Raw genomic sequence first — 22,023 nt, forward strand, 5'->3', positions numbered from 1 at the left:
TTAGTTGAGAAAAAAATTGAGTATGCCTTTCATCATCCCTTTTCTTTCTCTTCTAACCTGTGCCCACCTTCTTCATTCATTCAACAGATATTTACTAAGCATATTGTTCTACAAAAAGATGGGGGAAGATCTCACGTTTAGATAAGGAAGAAGTCCTTGTAGAAGAATGCTTAGATATAACAATTGTCTCTACTACGATGTTGTGTAAATTGTACACATCCAGTGCCTAAGGCAGTATTTGGTATACAGTAGACTTCTGGTAAAAAGTAACAGCTTTTATTTGCACTTTGTAAGTCCTGTTATTTCTTTATTCTTTTCCTCCCTCTCCTCTCCTCCCCTTTACATTTCCCTCCTTCACTTCCTCCTCCTTCTACAAATAACTTTCCTTGATTTTTACAATACCTCTATTTCTTTATTCACAGTTACAGAATTATAGATGAATCCAGAATTTTTTAAATTCTACACTGAATTGTTTTCAAAAGTGTTAAGCTGGTTTAACCCTATATCCTTTAATGGTATGGGTACCATACTTCATCTGCTCAATGACCTTTGATTGGTAAAGATTTATTTATACTAGGGTCTCTTGTTTGTTTCTTTTCTTTTTAAAAAAAATTTAGTAAAGCTCATCTGAAGTAAAAGGCCCCCAAAATCCCTTCAAGCAGGGATCTTCAGAAATCTAGGTGTTGCACAGTGACCCTGCTGAGTTTTCTTGGGCTACGATGAAGTCTATGTCAAGGAAAAGTCCAGATAGGGACTCCACCTAAATTAGATTTCTTAAGTGTGTATTTACCTTTTTCAGAATTTACTTACAATAAGGCAGTTTTCCCATCTTTTAAATTTTCTTTCCCAGGAAGACACCCTCGTGCTTTAAGAGTGTGGTCAAAGGCATGTTGATTCTGGAAAGAAACCTGCTTTTAGGTGCTGTTCTAGCATAAGGATTAGTAGTATGAAAAGAAAACAAGAAGATCAAGTGTGAATGACCCCTAGGTTAGCTTACCTGCGCTGGTTAATTCTTGGCAATTTAAGTGGACTAGAAATCCATTTGTCCACATCTCCCCCCTCATGGTAGCATTCTTCCAGCTCTTTCCCACAACCCACAGTAGACAAAACTACTTAAGAAAGAGGAAGGCATCACACTGTCAGGTCATGTATCTCTAAGAGTGCTTCAACAGTGAATCTCTAATCATTCTAGTAAACTCCATGTCAGCCTGGTGCATCTTTCTTGTCTCTGTAGTATGTTTGCATTTTCCTATAAAATTTGATTAATGTTTCTACAGGAAAACAAAAAAGACAAAACCAGCACCACAATTCATCCAAGGAAAATTATGATTTAAATTTTATCAAAAGTTCTTAAATACAGTATACCACTCTCTGGGCATAATGCTTGTATTTTCCCTAAAGGAAGAAATGCCAGCAGTTTAGGTTTATTTTTCAAAGGTGGAGGAGAGGATAAAAAGAAATTGAACCACAGGAAAATGTCAGGTCATAGTCACTGATGACGCTATTTAAATTGTGTGCCATAATCATATTAGGACAGAGCACATGGAATTCCTGATCTGTGCATGGCACTGAAGAAGGACCAGCAATTATCTGTGTGTGTGTGTGTGTGTGTGTGTGTGTGTGTGTGTGTTTGCTTTACCTTCCCACCCCATTTTGCTAATTCAATTGAGGAACAAGAAGAGGTAATCCAGACACCCGGAACAGGAGGAAAAGGTCTGCAGCTGTGCTCGGAGGGATTGGTGTGAAGAGAGAGGCTCAGTCTGACTTGGAGTTTTGTGCTATTGCACGTGAATGCTCTGGAACTGCCCTAATCGACTGAAAATGAGCCGGCTACAGTCATATGGAACAGGTCTGTTTAGCCACATCTCTGGGTAGCATGGCAGATGGTAGACCGTCAATGGGTGGTATTGATTGGCTGGATTTGCCTTAGGGTAGCAAGACTATGGGTCCTTAAAAACCCGCTTCATCTTATTTTCCTTTGTGCAGCTACATACAGTTGTGGTTTTCTTTTCTCACTCCCCCCCCCCCCCCAGCTCCCAATATCTCCTTTTTCCCTTTTCAAATCAAAAGCCTTCCTTGGTAATCAAAACAGAGAGGTTACCTTGAGATAAACACTCTTTAAATTATCACCAAGGCAAGAAAACTTGAGAATATTTTATTTACTAGGCTGATTACATTTTAATGTTTGAAGAAAGTGACATTTTTTAATTAGTGTTTAAGACATATGGTGAGTGTACAAATTAGCTTATTTTATACAACCAGAATTCGATGTGAGCAACTCCTCTTCTCACTCCCCAGTTAAAAATTGTCACTTGAAACTTAATATATGCGAGGAGGTTAAATGGTATTAAGTGATTCAGCCTTGACTTAAAGATGAAGGAGACAGTCACTGTTGTGTGTGGCTAAATGTTGCTTGGATAGGCTGGAAAAATACTAGTCTCAACATCCATGTCTGTGAGAGGATGTGGAAGTTCCAGGGCTTTAATTTTGTCCAGCCAAGAAAGCAAAATCCCAGGTATCTATCTGTATGCACTGGTTTCTCTTTTAGATATGAGGAAACATAGAACGGTGCTTGCATGCTCTGTAAGTAATAAAATCCTCCTTAAAAGACAGGCCTTATCACAAAATAAGTCATGAGATTTATTTTTGTTCAGGTGGTTCTTAATCTTTCAGTATGCCCCTCCATCACCTGGGGCTTTCAACTTGGAACATGCTGTTTATTCCTGGCAAAAGAGCTGATTAATTGGAATAGAATAATACAAAGGAGACACCAAGTTAGCTATACATCCAAAATAGTATAGGGAAGAAACGTTCCATTCCAAAGCAGATCAGCACTGGGTGGGGGGCGGGAGGGAAAAACAGCGCTGGGGAGAAATATGTATGTGATTAGTTTGCCCTTCTGGTTGTTTATAACTATTTGTATAATTGTGTTTTTAAAAGAGATACTTAAGATTTTGGATTTTGGATTTGTTTTTTCAATGTCTTTACTTTTAAGCTTTTGGTTATTTTCTATCATGAAGACTATATTAAAAAAACTAATGTTTTACTGAGAAGAAAAGTTAAACTCTTGCCTCCATCTTGTATGTACTTTGTCCATATGCATATTTTTGAATCCGGTTTTTATCACACAAGTCAATATTTCTCTGTTTTTGCTAAAGGAAAATATTCCCATGGAGTTTTTGGTTTCCCCCCTTGCTCTGTGTTGGTTAGATTTTTCCTAATTCATCCTTTGCTGAATGAAACAAAGCTTGTTTGTGTTTCATTCTTCACAGTTCTTATTAGAATTGATGATGGTGTTTTGTTTTGTTGTTTTGTTGCTATTAGTCAGGAAAATAAATTTTATTTATTTGTTTTGACAAGATACAGAGAGAGAGACATGACAAGATGCCTGTTAGGATGCTGGCGTTTCTCTTGTCACATCCTACACCCAAAAGCTATTCCAAGGGAAAAAAAAAATCAGTCTTTTAAGATGGTTCATTTGAATCTGTGCACTCTACCCACCTGGTGGTTATATAGTGAACTGTTACTTTAAAGAGTAGTTTAAACACCAGCCATGTTTGGGGCAGGCTGCTCTTGCAAAGAGAGCAGTACATATAACAGGAGTCTACTGTGTGTAAGATAAGGGGAAAATTCAGCTCACTGACTGAGGTTTTAATGTGCAAACTCTAGGGAAATAATATATTGACTGTTCCGTGGCACGCAAGAAAATTGAAGAACCCTTTGCAGACGGAGTGCTTTGCAAAGGATTCTATCTGTTTCTCTTAAAACAAAATCTGTGGCAAGATGTTTGAAATCAGCAGGACGCTTAATGCTGCTTTGTTAAATAATGAGGTAATATTTTGTCACTTTTTTCTGGGCAGCATCTGTTTTGTGTTTTTTTGTTTTTTTCTTTTCCCTCGCTTCATTTCATCCCCCTGTGTTTATGAAGGATTCTCTCTTTTTATATATATATATATATATATATATATATATATATATCTTTCTTTCTTTTTTTCCCCCCCTCATGAAAGTCAAGGAAATACAATTCGCGCTTCTATTTCTGTTCCTCCCTTTCGGTGCTTTTGGAAAATTTGGTTGTCTTTTTTATTTGCAGTTTCAGCCGGCTGCTGTTTCCTAGCCCATTGTGCCCCGTAAGGCTTCTCCACTGCGCGGAGTAGGTAGTTATTAACGCTGAATTGGCTTCTGGTACAGTCCATCTGGACTCTGTGTGGGAAAGCTGGCTGCCGGCGACTGATGCTGAGATATCTGCAACCTTTGGGATGTGTGCATGGTGGCGAGGGGCTGACTGATATGAGATTACTTCTTTTAAGGGAAATTGTTATTAATGAGTCAAGAAACTGCTCATTTATGGTAAGAGGGATACAGCGGCACTGGCAGCCCCACAGCTCTGGGATATCATTTTTAGGTTGCCTTAGCTGCTTGAGTGAGACAAGTTTCTTTCTGTGGTGGTAGATGATTGTGGCAGAAAGAAAAAAAAAGCATGCATGACTGGGAGACTCGCCTGCCTGATTTTTGAGATAATATATTGAGAATCTGTTGCTTTACAAATGTCACACCACTGATGTAGCGGTCAGCCCCTCACTCTGAAAGATGAATGGTACTATTGGAAATGTAATAATAAGGTTGACTTTTCCCAACAATAGGATTCTGCCTTTGTCTTTAGAGAAAAGGCCTCTGAGGACATTTGTGCATTTGTCTGAGGATTCTGTTGAAAGACTTTAGAGTGGAGGTTTTGGGAGAAGTGATCAATATACAAAGTGCATGGATTTTTTTTAGCCTAGCAAACCCAGCTAATTATTTATACTGTAATATGCAGTTTCTATTTTGGAAAAGTATCTTTTGGTATACCTAATGCTAATTTATGACTCAATAAGTGTGCTGAGATTAGTATGGATGGGAGAAAAGAATTTTTAAAAATTGTGACTTTTGTAACCTCCAGAGAAATACAAAGTAAATATTTTGTTCCAAGCCAGCTGTTTTTATTGGTGTTTGTCAGCGCTGTGTTCGTGTTTACTTTTCACAATATTTTGATGTTGGTGAAATCGCATTCAGAGTTTCTGTTGTTGATTTGGGGCACCTGTACCTGCCCTGTGTACGTATGTTAAGCTCTTTACACTTAACCTGTGAATTCTTCCTTAGTACACAGTTCAATAGGTACTATAATACTGTTGTGACTCACAGGACTCTATACATTTGCTAAAGAAATTATTTTAAAAGTTCACTTAATTTAGTATTGTTCCACTTAAAGGAATTAGATAGTCTTACTATTTCTACTTTTCTATTTCATGTATTTTCATTTCTAATAGCTGAGTTTATTTATACTCAAATCTACTAGTTCATATAGTGTACCCCACACGTATTGTTTTGTGGTGTATCTATATTTTTAAAAGTGTGTATACATATCTATATGTGTGTGTCCATGACATAGTAACTTATAGAGCATAGTTTTAATTTTTAAATATGCAGAAGTTATTTCCTTTTCTAATAATTTTTCACAGACCCATTTATTCTTAGACTTTGAAGCCCAGAGTGTAGCATGATTTTTGGCCTGTATTTCTACTCTGCCCAGTATCATCTCACTGTCAACTCCAGCCAAAGATTAAAGATGATGTTGAATTATGTCTTTAGTAATATTTGTTACCTCTGTGTATTTATTGTGGAACAAATTGATTAAGTTATGAATTAAATAAATAGCGATGTTAATTTTTTTGGCTAGAAGTAAAGCACAAGCTCCTCAGGTAAGCCACTTAAAAAACCCAAACCAGAACAAAAAACTGTACAATCAAAGACGTGGTAGAGTAGAGGTTATGAAATGTGTAGCATAGACAGACTGTATACATCACCACACACTTGCTCAATGTCTCCGTGCAAATCTTCTAAGAGGCCAAAGAAGAAAGACATCATTTGAAGGACAGAAGCAAAAATCACGTGTTCAGTTAGCAAGATGAGCACTCTGCACTGGTTATGAAATGAGGCTGTTGTCCAAAGCATGTTTTACCTTCCTCTATAGCAGTAGGGAAAGCAAAGAGAGAATGTATTTTGGTGGATTTTTAAACATTCAGATCATGCCACTATCCAAGTTGAGAAATAAATTCATTTAAATAAATCATTCATCATTCTCTGTTTTGAAAAGCTTAGACAGACGACAGAAAGGTAAAGGCTGACAGCTGGCCCCCACCTCCCCCTACCAGCTTTTTTTCTTTTTGTTTATTAGGAAAGAGTTTTCTGAAGCAAACTTGTATGAACCTAGTTCCCGGAGCAAGCACAATCTCAAACTTGCTTTCTTTTGAAACGCTGTCCATGTTAGCTGCAGAACGAGCATTACTTACTAAAAATCAGCAATATTGGGAAATAATAAAGTTAAAATGTGGATGTATCAGCACATTAAAGTGCTTTTGTTGTATCTTTAAGCCTAGAGGCAGATCATTAAATATGCATTTCGCTAGAAAGCAACTGTCGAGAAAGATAAGGTGGTTGAAAATATTCTAGACAGGAAAAGCCCTCTGTCAGAGGGGTGGGGTGGTGCAGCCCTCCGGACAGGGAAAAGGGAGGACACTCCCACTGTTAAGATTTGCAAGCCACCAGTGACCTGCAGTTGTTATAGTACTTTTGAGCTGGGAGGAGGGAAAAGGTAAAAATACAAGTATGGCTGTTGTTGCTTCAGCCTGGCCTTAATTACCAGACACAAGAAGCAGTTCAGAAATCTGGTCTCTGTTGTTGTAGAGGTCACCAAATGATTAACATCGTCAATCTGGCAGTAGCTAATTTAAATAGCACCTGATGTTGCAACGCCTCCCTTCGTTTCCCCAGCCAATCAGATCCTGGCTTCAGCTGACAGATGGTCCCATAAATGGATGTAAAAAGGGGAAGCTTCGAGCCAATTTCAGCAAGGCTCTGTTCAGTTGTTCTTATCTACATCCTAGAATCGGGGGTTTCAGCTCAGTGCTCCTTTTCTTTCTTTTTTTTTTCTTTCTCTCCCCCTCATCCCCATAAAATAATTGATTTACTTTGCAACCATCCACACTGTGTTTTGTGGATCTTTAAAAATATATGACAATAGTACTCATTTAAAAATATATATTCTGAAACCTTTGCAAATTTTAAGAGAAGAGTCGAAGCCCTGCGAGACCCAATATTTGCCAATAAGAATGGTTATGGTAGGTATGACTAGATTTATAATCTGTTGTTTGTGTTGCTGGAGGGAAGAAAAGCATCTACACCTTGACCAGTCTTATGCTTGCACAAGAGTTTAGTTCTCTGCTGCTGTTTGATTCCTACATTTACTGTCTCTTTTGTGTAGAGAGTGCGGGTAGGTCCTTTTATTGAAAAGCAGTGGGGAAATAGATTGCCATTTTTATCAGGTCATTGTCAATTTTCCCTTCAACATAAAGGCAGGGGTGGTAGGGGGGGAAGGTGGGCTGAAATAATTGCTGGTTTGTTAAAAGAGGCTGTATTACATGAGACCATAATGGCAAAAGAAGGGATTTCTTTTTGTGAGGGAGAGGGGGTTTGTCTACGTGCCTGGGTTTTGTGGGGCAGGAGGTGGATGCAGCGGGGTTAGGAATCTCTCTCCATTTCCGTGCTGGAAATTTAAACCTTGGGATGCAGCTCCTGGATCCTGAACGTTGAGATGGGCAGTTGTATTTCGGGGGACTGCGCAGTCAAAACGGCAAAGAGAGTGATTTATTTGGGCTTCAGTAAATGCTGCATCTTGTATTTCAAAGAGTTTCCTGTCATGACCTCATAAAAAAGAGGAGGCGGCTTGTATGTGTAGCGGTGCCTGGCGTGTTGAGTTGTTGCTTCCTTCTCTGGGCAGCAGCTCTGTAAGAAGGAATGTCAGCTTTTACATAACGTTCCTTTCTGCTTTTGACACACTGTGTGAGGGTCCATCTTCTTCTGATCAGAGATGGAGTGGAATGGCTTGAAGATGGTAAGTGAAAAGAGGAAGGCAGCTTGGAGATTCCAGCCGATTTTGTGTGTGTGTGTGTGTGTGTGTGTGTGTGTGTGTGTGTGTGTGTGTGTAAGGATGGTGGACTGTGCATCGTAAACCACTGTGCAGATCATTTGTGTGTGTATGTGTGTGTTTATTAGTATTTCTCTTTTCCGAAAACTAGAATCCATCTCCAAGTGTAATGACACTGCATGCACACAAGGCACACACACTGCCTCTTCCATAGAACATATATTTTAGCCAAGCAAGGTTGGTGTCTTTTTTGACAATCACAATGTCACCGTCGCTGTTGGCTGGCGGGTCCACTGCCTCTGTGAGCTTTCAACGGAATTACACGACTGTTAAAGTTAAAGGCACATTTCTTTTTCAGTCTCTTGCTAGGAGTGATGGGGAAGGCTGGGAGTGAGGGGTGGAGGAGGTGAGGTTCACTATCAGCAGATGCAATTGGGAAACAGGAGTTTGGGATGTAGAAGGGGAAGTGGAAAACCTTTCTGCCAAAGTAGTAAATCTATTTTTAGCTTCTTTTTCTGAAGAAAAAAAAAAAAGATGAAGAAGCAGGGAAACTCCTTGAGTGCCGCTCCTGTCGCCTGATGTTGACCCTGAAGATATGGCACAAAATGGCAAGATCAGATGCCACGAGTGCCCACTCTGACTTTTAATTTTCACCAGCAGTAGCTTTCACAAGCTTTCAAAGCTAGGGATAGGGGAGGCTGTAAATTCATATCCATCTCACTTATTTTCCACTAGAAAAGCCTGGGGAGGACTTTTCGCTCTGCATAGATGTTATAACAAAGCTGTGGTCTTTTTCCCATTCTTAGAGGATTGCCTTTGTCTGGCTGCTTGTTTTGATGGGTGTAAAACAAATAAGATTAGACCGAGCAGCCCAACTGAAAGCGATAGCTGGGAGGAAAACCCAATGAAAGGTTGCCGGGGAAACGAACAGAGGAAAAGCCGAGTAGGGAGCAGGTGGCTATCATGAGAACACACTGCAAACAGTGTAAAAAAAGGAGGGGTGGGGGGGACAAGACCTTGATTATCTTTGCTGTTCTTTGTGGCCAGCCCAACTTTAATTATTCTTTATAAATAGGTGTTAATTACATTTCTAACTCTGGTTTACAGTGATTTTTAGAAATCTATTTTTAAGCATCTGCTCTGTCTCCCCTCTCTTTTTTTTTCTTATTTTTTTTTTGGTTTAAAAAACAGGGAGAAGATCCCCTACCCTCCCCCTCCTCTCTCTCTCTCTCTCTCTCTCTCTCTCTCTCTCTCTCTCTCTCTCTTCCCCTTTTCCCTGCTGTGAAATTGTACGTGTGAAAAATAGCAAGGAATCCTACGAGGCCATTTGAAAAAAATGTAAATTATATTGAATGAAGTTGACGGAAGCATAATAGTGAACTCCCACAGCTGATAGGTTCTGCAAATGATTTCTCAGAAATTTCCAGCAAATATCCATCCATAAGAGAAATATAGATAGAATAGACTTACCCTAAGCAATGATTTTATGCTAGGTGATAATTGGTATTTTGACTAAATCAGATGTTGATACTACAGTTCCAGGGACTTCATTGTATCTCTTGTTTTATATTCTGAGTAGACAGTACTTTTAAAAATAATAAATGAAAAAACTGTACTCTAGCCTTTGGCATTGCCTCCCTGTCTGAATCTCCAGCCACATGATCCATGAGGCTGCACCCTCGCAAACCACTGCCTTCCATTCGGCATTTGGTCCTTGTTCTGGTCTTGGAATAAACTGAGTGAAAAGCTGATTTTTTTTTCAGTGTCTCTAAACGTCTGGAACCCATGCATGCACTGGGTGACAGATATTTCTCGCTTTTTCTCTAAGTGTGCTTTACTACTAGTCTCTTTTTCTTGTGATGGTGGGTACCAGAAGAACCGAAAGGTATAGTACTTAGGTGAATAGGGGGTAACCGTAAAAAGAACCGTAACGATGATCTGTTACGGTTCCTTCCTGAGAGACAAATTTGATACATGATGAGGCAGCTAATTCTAAACCCAAAAATGAGAGATTAAAAAATGCTGAAATATGTTAAAAGGTTGGGAGATATAATTGGCTTTATTGAAAGTACTCTTAATTTTTACTCTCTCCATTGCAAACCTCCACACCACCACCCCCATTCTTTTTTTGTTGTTGTTGAAGGTGCTTCTTTTTGTTTTGTCTTCTTTTGGGAGAGGGAGGGATTTTTAAAAATTTATTTTGACTCTTGAGGTAAAAATAAATAAAGATTTTTTTGTCATACACTTGAACCTTGCTCTCATATCTTGAGTGTGTAAGCGTATATATCGCTATTAAAAATAGAATAGCTTTTTATTATCTAATATAGATTTTTTTTCTGAGAATTTCCAGCATTTTTTAGTTAGGGAAAAACAATTTCTATAGGAACTGGCACCTTAGCGTGGATTGTAAAAAAAACACGTGGTTCTACTGCTGACCTTTCTCGCTTCTTTGTCTTAAAAATATTAATGCCTACTACCTGCTTGTGGAGGTGTGCCTTTATGGAAACACAAAGCTGAGTGTGCATTTAATAAGAAAAAAAACTCTGATTGGAAATATTTCTGCAAAAAACACCTGATTTGTCGCAGGTTTAACGATCAGGATGTCCACATAGCTCGTTGTAATATGATGGCTAAATCATTTTCTATTTAAAATTTGAAAGTGAGGTGAATATAAGTGGGGAAATAGCTGAAAATTTTCTTTGAGAATTATTGATTTACAAGACAATTTTAATAATAAAAAAACACGTAACAAGAAACTTAATCATTCGTTTATAATCTCAGTCCATTCATTCTTAACTGCCATTCATTCAAGTCATCCTCCTTACCAAATATAGATGAGCTGGCTTCTGTCTGATAGTTTTCCAAAGCCTTAAAACTTTTTTCTCTCTCTATAACCCTTCCTGGGTCCTTTGACTATTTAAGGATTTTGTTATGAGTGGAAACCCAGATTGTTGTGAGGTAATAACAATAGAATTATTTTTTTAAGAAAGAGAAAGAAAACGAGATACACGTTTCCATTTTAGTTCTAAACTCAGTCTGAAAATAGGGTTTGAAACATGTTAGACTTCAGATACTTTAAACTTAGCATTTCTATTGGTTGTAATCTATTTGAAATTTCAAATCTAGAAATCATTGTGTGAATGTTACTTTCTGTGTGTGTGTGTGTGTGTGTGTGTGTGTGTGTGTGTGTGTGTGTGTCCAATGACTCTAAAAGAATCTGTGGGTGAATCAAGGTATTTTTGTCAAGTAAGAGTTACCATGAACAATGAAAGGGTTTCCTCAGGGCAAGTCCTTTTCTTTGGTCTGATTTCTTCCCTTTGCACTTATTTCTTTATTGTGGGTGGATTCTCTTCCTGTGTGTAGACCAAATGCTATTCCTTCCATCAGGAGATATGCTGCTTCAATTAGCCCTTGGCATGTTAATGCCTTATTATAATTAAAAAATAAAAATTAAAAAAAAATTATCTGTGTGTACCGCGAGTAAGGAATGGCGGTCTTGACAGTGGTCATTGTGCATGGTCAGAAGTGCTTTGGCCTTGACAAATTTCTTCATCAGTTCTAATGATCTGTGGCCACCAAGCGCTTCATTTATATGCCTGGACACTTAGTATGTACATTTGTTGGTGAGCTGGCCAGCGGATGTTAGACACATGAGTGTGCGCTGGCAAATGCTGCAATGCAGTATTTTCTCCCCAATGTCATTGGGAATTTTGGGGGTATGAAGGGACGTAAACATTCTCCAGCTTTTATCGTACTATTTTCCAGTCAGTGGGCCATGTCGAACAGAATTGGCCGATTCCCCTTTTGAAAGTGGACATCCTTTTATTGCCCACTATTCAGTCTCCCATGCATTTGCGAGACATGTGGAGAGTATGTGTATGTAAGAGAGGGAGACGGTATGTGTGCACCAGTGTAAGCGTGTGTGTTTCCAGAATCGGGCACCTGTCTTTGGCTTTCCTTATTTGGTCTTCCCAAATGTGTATATACATACTTGCAAGTATATGTGTATCTAAAAATGGGAAGGATACCTAGCTGGACTGGCTTCCCATAAAATGTGACTTCTCCTCACAAACTCTGAGTTCTCTTATTAGAAAAATACAAGACTTCATCAAAAAGATACATCCAGGCACTGCAGACTACTTCCATTAGTAACCGAACACGATTCTTTAGTTGCCACTAGAGAACTATAAATGTGCAAATCCATAACCATATTTGTGAACTAGAAGCTACCCTTTTAATCAAGAGGTTGGATTCAAATTAAAATGTATGTGTATATGTAAGGAGAATTGTTTTTGCTTTGAGAATATTTGAACCTAATCTTTAACCATTGGTAAAAACAAGGTGGAGATAGGGTGGCTATGTTAGCATCTCATGCTTTGTGTGAGTGTGTGTGTGTGTGTGTGTGTGTGTGTGTGTGTTTGGAACATCCTTGTATTTTTTAAATCTCTGCGTATTTTAAGGGTAGAGGGCTTTTATAGGTCAGCAGTTTTCAAAGGATAAAAAGAAAGGTGATCTGTGAGTGGGAGTTATCTCAAGCAGTAATTGTCATACATTAGCCATCTAGAAATGGAAAGGGAAAAAAAAGGCTGGGGGACCAGGGTGGAGGGGGCACCAACATGTGGATCTGCACCTTGCTGGTAGAAGAGATAATGAGTGATAAATTTGAACTGGTGCAGTGCGGGATGCCTGATAATTCCTCAGAACCTTGACTTTGCAGGTTCATTACTTCCTTGCTTGCTTGTTCACACCTTTAATTATATCCAGTTTGGGATGCTAGCTGGGGGCACCTAAGATGAGCCATTTTGTTTGTTGTTTACCTCATTAAGTATTCAGGCTGTGTGCTCACAATAGCTTTGGAGCATCAGTGTTACAAATCAAGCACTTTGGAAATGGAATTGTTACAAAAGAACAAAAAACGAGAAAGCAGTCAGCCAGTTAGCTTGCTTTGGATGTTCACATCCACTCTGCTTAGTGGTAATATTTATGCTGTTCCTTGTACATTCCTTAAGAAATTACTTATGTAGTGTCAGTGCTCCTAATAGGCAGGCGGCTTTCTCTCTCTTTCTCTGTCTCTCTCTTTCTCTTCTTCCCATGCCCTCCCTCCGCCCCCGGGATTTTGCCTTTTGCCGGACCATTTTAGAACTGACTATTTTTACTTTGGGGAAGATCATTATTCAGGTCCTTATTATATCTAACTCCAGAGATACTTTCCCCCTCAATACGGATTCCCCTCTACAAGGATCAAGAAATGCTGAATGCCATAATGGAATCCTTAAATAAATTTTGGTTGAAGAAGCAGTGCAAGTGTTGAAGAAATAAGGTCAGTGTAATTGTGCTTGCGTTTTTGTTTTTGTTGTTGTTGCTGTTGTTTGGAGGAAGCCTTATGTTTAACCACGAAAGTAAAATAGGAAACTGGCATATGTGATTTTTTTTTTATGGAAAAAAATTAGAAGTCATAGGTCTCTCTTGAAAATAACTTCCCTTGGGCTCTTTGTTTAAAAAGAACATTTAAACTTGAGTTAAATTTTTAAATTATGATTCATTATAAAGCTTTAAAAATGTAATTCATAAATATTTTTTCAAAAAGAAGTTTAGTTCATTTTCCAGGATTTGGGGAAGCAGAGAAACAATTCCAGCCAAGATGGTGAATTCTGAAAAACACACCACAGTGTGGAGATTTCCTCTCTCTTTGCATTTTGTGGCATTGAATCCACTCTTGATCGTTCTATGAATCAGTTACCTTCTATTGTCTACTCTCCTGCAACAACTAGCCCTTGAAGTTGTTTTGCCAACTGTGTTCATAATAGAGGCTAGCTATCATTTTTGTTGGATGAAGATGTATTTGTTGAGGATTTATTATGTGCTTTTTTTGGAAGGTGGAATTCGAGGTCACCATTTCCTTTTCTTTTGACACTGATCAAAAGACATAATTAGAGGCTAAGTCCCTGTGACTGGGGATAAAGTTAGGGTGAGTGATTTTAAGGTTGGGCATTACACAATGAGGTTTGTATCAAATTATGAGAAAAGATCTGTTGGAGCATTTAATACATAACTGTGTTTCCTTTCATATTTGTAAAAGTCAAGTCATGGCTCCAAAAGATAGAAGTAAAAGATCTTCTAGACATTTTTGGCTATAATAGTTTCATGTATCAAGGTCTTCATTCTCAAGAAAAAGTAAAGTTTGTACAGTTGGAGGGAACTCGTCTTTCTGTCAGCTGGCCGTGGAGTTTGACTAGAGCCTATTAATTTTACAGAAATAGAAATGTCTTGCTTCTGACAGAGATTACTTTTTGAATACCTTTTCCTGGGTCAGCCTCCCAGGAGGACCTGAGAAAATTGTGACCCTCTTGGCTTGCCCCTGTGCAAACTTCTCAGTTTGTTAGTGGAGCAGAAATCATAGTTACTTTGTTATACACACTTAGATTTCTGTGTGTGTGTGTGTGTGTGTGTGTGTGTCTATCCGTCTGTCTGTCTGTCTGTCTCAAGGGGTACGGGGAATAATAGATAGATGCCGTGACCCGCCGTGTGCCCTGGGATGTACCAATAATGGCTTCTCAAGGAGTCTGTTTTCCTAAACTGCCAGTCTAAACACTTTAGAGTTTTGCTTTGTAATCGGTGCATGAAAAATAACAGGCTGAGTTGAACATATTTTTTTCTAGTGCCCCCTTTGAAGATACAGTAGTAGTAAATACAGCTTTAATGATAAACTTTAGCTCTAAGTGCTATTTAAAAGGCTGTAGTGGAAAGCCTGAGAATTTGTGATCTTTACTAATGAAACTTTCATTAGGAAAGAGCTCGCTTAAAATTGAGTAAACGACTAAGTCCCTACAATTAGTGATTTTGACTAGATTTGACTCATCCTTTCTTATGTTACTTTTTGTAATGTAGCCAACTACACATCTAAAATTCTGGATATTGTACATGTCTTCAATATTAATTATCTCTGTGGATGCACTGGGTACAGACAGTACCCAGATTCTTACTGTAACACCAAAACAAAAGTGATATTTATGAATAATATTGGGGAAATTGTCCTCATAGTAACCGTTCCCCAAAGGAAGCTTTACATAAATGTGCATTTATTATTCAGGATATTAAAAGGGAATCCTTAGCTTTTACTTTTTAATTTGAACTAAAATATGTAAATTGCTTTTATTTTTGAGTTTCTCTGTTTTAGGTGGCTTTGGGGGAGGATAACTTTCTAGCTTGATTATATTTTAATCGCCTCGGTAATGGAAAAGGTTCTAATCCTGAAAACAACCTGGTTATTGTGATTAGGACCCAGAGGGCCAGTGCACAGATAGGGCTAAAAACATATTACATCGACTTGTACACGTGTAGAAAAATTAGATTTGTTTCTACCTAGATACTGCGATTCCCAAGTCTTTGTTGGCAGAGCCAGCACAGAGGCCACAGAACCACGAGTCAGCCTCCGGACTCGGAGGAAGTTCATAGTGTTCGCGTACAGGCGAAACTCTGGAAAGATTGCTCTTTGTCTTAAGAAGCCAGGAAGTGCAAAGGACTTTGAAGTCAGGACTTGGGTTCGAATCCCGACTTTTCCAATTCGTCATTAGGTGATCTTGGATGAGGTATTTCAGTTTTCTGGGCCTCAGTTTTCTTATCTTTAAGATGAGGACAGTAATGCCCAACTCACAGGGTTTCTGGGAGGATCAGATGAGGAGCAGTATTGGAAGGCACCCGCCATACACCCAACCTGCAAATTACAGGTGCTTAGAGGACACTGGGTCTCTTTCAGCCTATTACTCTTTCTGCCCATGCCAGATGTCCCAGGGAGAAGCGACATTGCATGCTACCTCCACAGTCTCCATCCTCTCCCCAGATCTCATGGAGAGGTGTGTGTGTGTGACACAGAGTGGCTTTTAAACACTTCTCTGGAATTTTGTGAGTAAGTTTTCTGCATTTTGCTAGGGTTTTGTAAGGTACATCCGTGATCTCCTTCAAAATTACAATTAACTTGGGATTTAGTCATTAAAAGAGAAGAAAGGTGGACATAAAATTAATTTTAGTCAGTGCTGGGTTTTTTTTAGTTTCATGAAAGAATTTGTTAGGAAATTCAAAAGTCAACCAGAAAGAAAATAAAAAGGAGTTAATGTTAATTAATACAATCTCATCTTTTGCCGCATAATATAATACACACACACACACACACACACACACACGATCAGACAATTAAGTTCGTGAACTTTCCACCTTGTAAACACAACATATTATACATACATATATATATATATATACATATATATATATGTATACATATATATATATATATATGAGTTATTTTACTTTGGCCCAGAAACCAACTTACTTTAAAGCTATTTTTTTCCCCTTCGCCACATCAAATTTTTTTTTCTCTCTCCCTCTTGTTTCCCCAGTAGGCTGAATTTTAAAGTTCTGTTTCTCTAGGAGTGGTAAAGAGGTTAAGGCAAAAAGTGGCTAAATGAGATTTTTCTAACTTGCCATCAGTTTCCCTTCTCCTGCTTGGTGAGGCAGGATGATGGATGTCTTTGGCAGTGCAAACAGCTCTAAAAGTGATCGGACTGATTGAAGAGGTGTGGGAGATGTGAGCAGAGTGTGGCCCTCGATTCATCACCCTATCCGAAGGAATAAAAGCGGAAGGAGGCAAATCACCATGAAGACTTAGATGTAGTTATTGATCCCAAACACTTGGGAAGGGGTAGTGGGTGGTGTCAGGACTGGCGTTAGGCCAAGCCTCATTTTGTACCTTTTCCCAGGGCTCTGAAAGGGGTGAATAAATAGGCACATTAAGTAAACTCACAAATTGTTTTAAATTGGGACCTGTTGCTGTCACCAGTGAGGATGAAGAAGTAATAGAATAAGAAACACTGTTTTAATGTCATGGATTTTGAATTTCTCTTCATACGATCATGGGAAAGTTGTGAAGGGGAGTCATTTTCTTTCCTTTAATTTCACCATTAAAACTAAGGGAAGGGGACCTAAATCTATCTGATCCCCCAAGTGCCACTTTGCAGGCCCCATGCTTTTATTAAAAAACACATCTCTCCTGTGAAACAGAAAATAGAACTTTTCTCTTTCCACCTGTACCTGTTTCAAGGCTTCACCAAAGTTCTAAGGATTTTGTAAGCAGCCTGTGTGTGGTACACAAGCTCTCTGGAAGAATTGTGGTTGATTTTTACAGTGTGTTTTTATGGGCAGAAATATATCTGTGAAAGAAAAGGGGCTTGAATTTGGAGAAAGGGCAGTACAGAAGACGTTTCTACATAGTCTAGCCTAGAAAAATCTCATGCTTATTAACCAAGGACCGAAAGGAGATGATTGCGTGTGTGACTTGAGCAGGTGACATGGTAGGAGTGGGCAGGTGGATATTCGTAGTATCTTCTTAAGTGTTTGTGTTATTAAAAAATTGAAAATTCATCCATATTTAAGAGAATACTTGAATCTCAGTTCCTTCCTACTTTATACCTCTGGCTTAAGGTTATCTGCAAGAAGGGGAAAAAGCCTTTTAGCTTAGACGAGCATTAATAAAAACTCTTAAAACAGGTCTCTAGTTAGTGAATTTTGGAGACATGGGCTTGCAGTTCATATGGTCTTAACAGCAATCCCCCTAAACTATCAAGTTGTGTGAATTTTCAAAGAACAGAGGAGCAGGTTGGTATTTTTGGAACTTCAGCTGTTTCCAGCACAATCTGCTTGTAATGGACCAATGACCAAGGAGATGATTTCTCATATTCACTTAACAGTGTATAATTTCACCCAGTTTGATCTCTTTAATGTAGTTAGGGCAGATACTGTTAACTCCTTTTTGTAGAAAATAAAGCTCAGCCACCTGCATTCAGTTACGAGTTCAGCAATATTAGAAGCCCTCGCTCCAGAGTGTTTGGGAATACATCCAGCTTGGCTGAAGTTTACTTCTCTAGAGGAAAAAAGCAATTCCTTTTCTAGTTCAAGTTTTACAATGTTGTATCAGCAAATACAACTGCATGTCTATTGCATATAAACCATATTCTAGGTGCACCCTGGAATGTGGCAGTATTTAAAACATATTCTACTAGAGTAGGTAAAGACAATGACAGGCAGAGTGCAAAATGTGCATTGGCAGGGGAGATACAGTGTACAGCAGAGGGACACGTTCATTCTTGTTGGGGGAAAGAAACAAGGCTTCATGGAGGACATGCTATCTGAGTGGAGCCAGGAAAAAATGGATAGGCAGAAAAATGAGAAGAAAGGGGCATTCCATGAGAAGGGAAGAGTATGAGTAAAGGCATGAAGATGGGAACTTGCGTAAGGAACCATAGTCTAGTGTGAATGCAGCTTAGGATATGTAAAGATAAAGCTAGAGAGATAGGTAAAGTTATGGTTTAGGAAGCTCAGGGTGTTTTGACTTTATTTGAATTGACAGCTATGGGATGTCTTAGGACAGAGGACCGTAGTTTCCTGATTGTTTTGCAGGGTCAAGACCTGTCTTTATTAAATCATGATTTCTCAGAAGTTGAAGTCACCCTAAAGATGCTTCTAAATTACATACTGGTTATTTTTAGGGCCTCTACATGAAAGCATTCTTCCGATCATAGTGCGATGTTATGATGATGATGCTCATTGGTGAAGTCACATTGAGGATTTCTCTTAGGGTTACAGTGCCAAAAAGCAGCAGGAGGAAAAATTTCAACGTTCTTTCAGATTGTAGAGAACTGTGCCGTTAGAGGAGTACGCTGCATTCTCTCACCAACAGGTACCAGTGCTTATTTTGTGGGATAATGTGTAGCCACATAGAGAAGGGTGGTGGTTTGAGAATAAGCTCATTTCCTCCAGAATAGAAAAGTACCCATTCAGGCTTCCAAGTGTATGTACCAAGGCACACTCGTCTCCCTGGAAGCCTGTGAGCCGTGGAGGGCAGAGATTGCGTCAAATGCTCTCTTAATTCAATACTGGGCACATAGTAGGGACTCAATAAATGGTTATTGAATTATGATAATTTTTTTTAAGACCCTGCACTGCAGTTAGAAGACTTGTGAGTCTTGGGTCTGTCATCCGCTTGTGGGAGTTTATTTAGTCCAAGTCACCTAACTAACCTTTCTTAGTTTCAGTTTCTTAATATATAAGGTAGAATTAATACAACTTCATAACTTGATGGGAGGGTCAATTAAACTATATCCTTGGTACACGCTAACAGACCAGATAACAATATTAGTAAATTACTAAGTTCTAGTTTGCCTACAATTATTTTCCTGGGTCTTGACCAGAATTTGAAAAATTTAAAACAATAAAATGCTAGAATGGAATGAAATAGAAAGTATCAGTGGCTGGTACTTAGTAAGGGTGAGTATTATATCATGAAACTTTTGTTTCAGTTCCCTATGTTCTGATTTGTGAATGAAGCTGCTGTGTTCAATATATTTCTTGCTTTTCTTTTTTGCTTTGTTGGATCATGGCTAATAAAGTTTGAGAAACACTGCTGTGGATAATAGTAAGCTCTGTGTTATCCAAATGGGGGGGAAAGTCAACTTTCTTCAGAGCTATGCAATGCAAGATCTCTAGTATATTTCAAATTATTAAAGAGAAGGAGAGTTCTGATTATTTTAGATTTAATGTAGAACACTGTATCCTAAATCTTGGAAAATTGATGTCTGTATAGTATATGTTGGGGCTTGCTCTTAATCAAAACATTTCTTGGTCCTGCTATCTAGTTGAACCTACAAAGTAAAAATAATAATGACAAAAATAAGTAGTGGAGGTGACCTAAAAGTGAGACTAGAAATAATGAAATTAGCTTCTATTTCTTGACCTCTAACTATGAGTCAGGCACTGTGCCATATATACACCATCCCTTTTAATTCTTAGAACAATCTTAAAACTTAAATGTTAATTTTCTTTTTTTTTTAAGATTTTTATTGGGGAATTGGGGGGATGGAAACAGCGCTGGGGAATTGGGGGAAGGAGAACAGACAAGCTGCTGTCCTTTTGTTCTTCAGTCTAGTTGTGGAGGACATTGCTTCACTGGCCCAAGTTGGCACCATCATTGTGCTCTTCCCGGGTGAGGCAGATCTGTCGGGAGCTTCTGGATGGCCGCTCACTGCGGCTGCTGGCCGCTCACGCTGGCTGCTGGCTACAAACGGTAGCCCATGGCAACCCACTGCAGCAGGGGCTGCAGCCCACACTGTCGCCGGTGACTCACGGCAGCCCAGCTCCAGGTTGAACTGTTGTTCAGCATCTTAGCTGTGGAGGGCAGTGTCACTGGCCCTCATACGTGGGATCGGAACCGGGGCCCTCTGGCGTCCCAAGCCAGCTCTTAACCATCGCGCCACTTGGCCGGCCCTAAATGTTAATTTTCTTACTTTAAAAGATGATCTAACTGAAGTTTTGAAAGGTAAATTAAAGTTACACAGCCAGTAATTGATTGGGCCAGGGTTTAGTTTGAACTCAGTTCTGTCTAAATCCAGAGCAAACTTTAAAAGATTTATTCAGTTCCATGAAAATGTATTAAAATGCCTACTATGTGTTACCATTGTACCCTTTAACAAAGATAAGTGGTTCATTTGGTCGCCGCCCTAAATAGTTTACTAGCTGCCCTTTAGGTTTTACGATGCATGAAAGTGGGTAAGATAGGATTTAACCTCAAGAGGACAGGTGCAAAGACTTTTCTGCTGGATTTTATTTTGGAAGTACTGAGAAGAGTGCCTGACACATAGTAGGTATTCAGTAAAGATTTATTAAATTAAATTAAAACTGGATCAATTCCCACCTGGGGATAGGGGAAGAAGTGGGAGAGTATCAGGGAAACTTTATGCTAAAAAATTCCTTACCTGCAATGTCACAGACCCATCCATCCTAAAGCTATTCAATGCCTTTTGGAAAAACTAAAATTGGCAGCAGGGAAAAGCCAACCAAAGCTCAAGAACTCAAATAGTAAACTTCATGTTTCATTCAGGGTGAGAGACCATTTCCATCTTGGTATGAGAAGAGAATCCTGTGGCAGAGACATTTTGGGAATGATAAGTGGAGGGTGGGCTTGCTTAGATTGAAAAATAATAGTAATTATTGCTGTCATTATTATTGTTATTTTTACCACTTACTAACCTGGCAACTGCAAGGAAGATACATGATCTCTCTGAGCCTCAGTTTCCACATTTGTAAAATGATTTATACCTCCCAGGATTGTTGTCAGGATTAAATAGATCCATTTGATGACCACTTACTAAGCCCTTAATATTTGATGGTCTCTGAGGATTTAGTAGTAAAGAAGACATAGCCCCTGCCCTCCAGGAGTTGAATGTCTGGTGAGAGAGTGGGTTTCAGATTCCCACCCCCTGCAGAGGCCACTACTGAACAAATGCAACACCCTGCAGCCTGCCTTGGATGTGTATATGATTGTCATGCATGTCTCATTTGCATCATTAGAAGTTCAAGTTTATTGAGGTGAAGGTGCTGTGATACTCACCTTTTTATCTCTTCCTACTCCTGGGCCCCAGGGCACAGTATTACCTTTCTTAGTGGTTGCTCAATGAATCCAGCCCAATTCAACAAATATTTACCAAGTTGTTCAGGGTACTGTGCTGGGGAAGGGAGAATAACATTTGCTGAACAGAGTTGAGTTTAAAACGACTTTAGAGTACGAAAGGCGAACAATATCATGAGATGGTGATAAACTAGAATGGTGCTAAAAATGCCCAAGATCTATTCAGGAAGAAACAGGGCCCCAAAGAAAATCTAGCAGTTAGCCTAAAAAACAAATGTATTCTTGCTCTCAGGGCTGTTTTGTTTGTATTTCATGGGGAACCAGTGTATTCGCTATAGGCACACAGTTGAGATGCGATCTCAAAGATGGCTGTTTAATTGATTAATGGCTCTGGACCAAGTCCAGCCACCTTCACCAGGCCCAGGAGACCCTCTGTGGCCTGGCTTCTGCCCTCCTTTCTGGCCTCCCATCCTGCAGCTTTCTGCCTTCCGTTTATCTTCCGCCGTGGAACTGCACCATACTGTTCTGCACCTATGCTCAAAAAGATCCATTCATCTCCAACATCCTTCTGCTTTTCTTCACCATGAGACAAAGAGGCGGCCCATCT

General features: G+C 39.1%; 1 protein-coding gene across 9 annotated transcripts in view; it reads left to right on the forward strand.

Moving 5' to 3' along the window:
* The window catches only part of ELAVL4 (ELAV like RNA binding protein 4), a 157,560-nt gene that overhangs the window by 51,445 nt on the left and 84,092 nt on the right, over window positions 1-22,023 (forward strand). Inside the window, exon 1 of one of the 9 annotated variants that reach the window (XM_019656504.1) lies at window positions 3,639-3,831. The exons of 1 other annotated variant lie outside the window; for it this stretch is intronic. In XM_019656504.1, the coding sequence (XP_019512049.1) occupies window positions 3,784-3,831 (48 nt within the window). In that variant the 5' untranslated portion in view covers window positions 3,639-3,783. Of the gene's footprint in view, window positions 1-3,638; window positions 3,832-4,218; window positions 4,351-6,893; window positions 7,158-7,586; window positions 7,931-12,739; window positions 13,284-22,023 lie in introns of those variants that run through there. 7 more of the 9 variants (XM_019656503.1, XM_019656505.1, XM_019656502.1 and 4 more) reach the window with 7 other exon arrangements.

This window comes from Hipposideros armiger, unplaced genomic scaffold (genome assembly GCF_001890085.2).
Source record: "Hipposideros armiger isolate ML-2016 unplaced genomic scaffold, ASM189008v1 scaffold_261, whole genome shotgun sequence".
Lineage (NCBI taxonomy): Eukaryota > Metazoa > Chordata > Mammalia > Chiroptera > Hipposideridae > Hipposideros > Hipposideros armiger.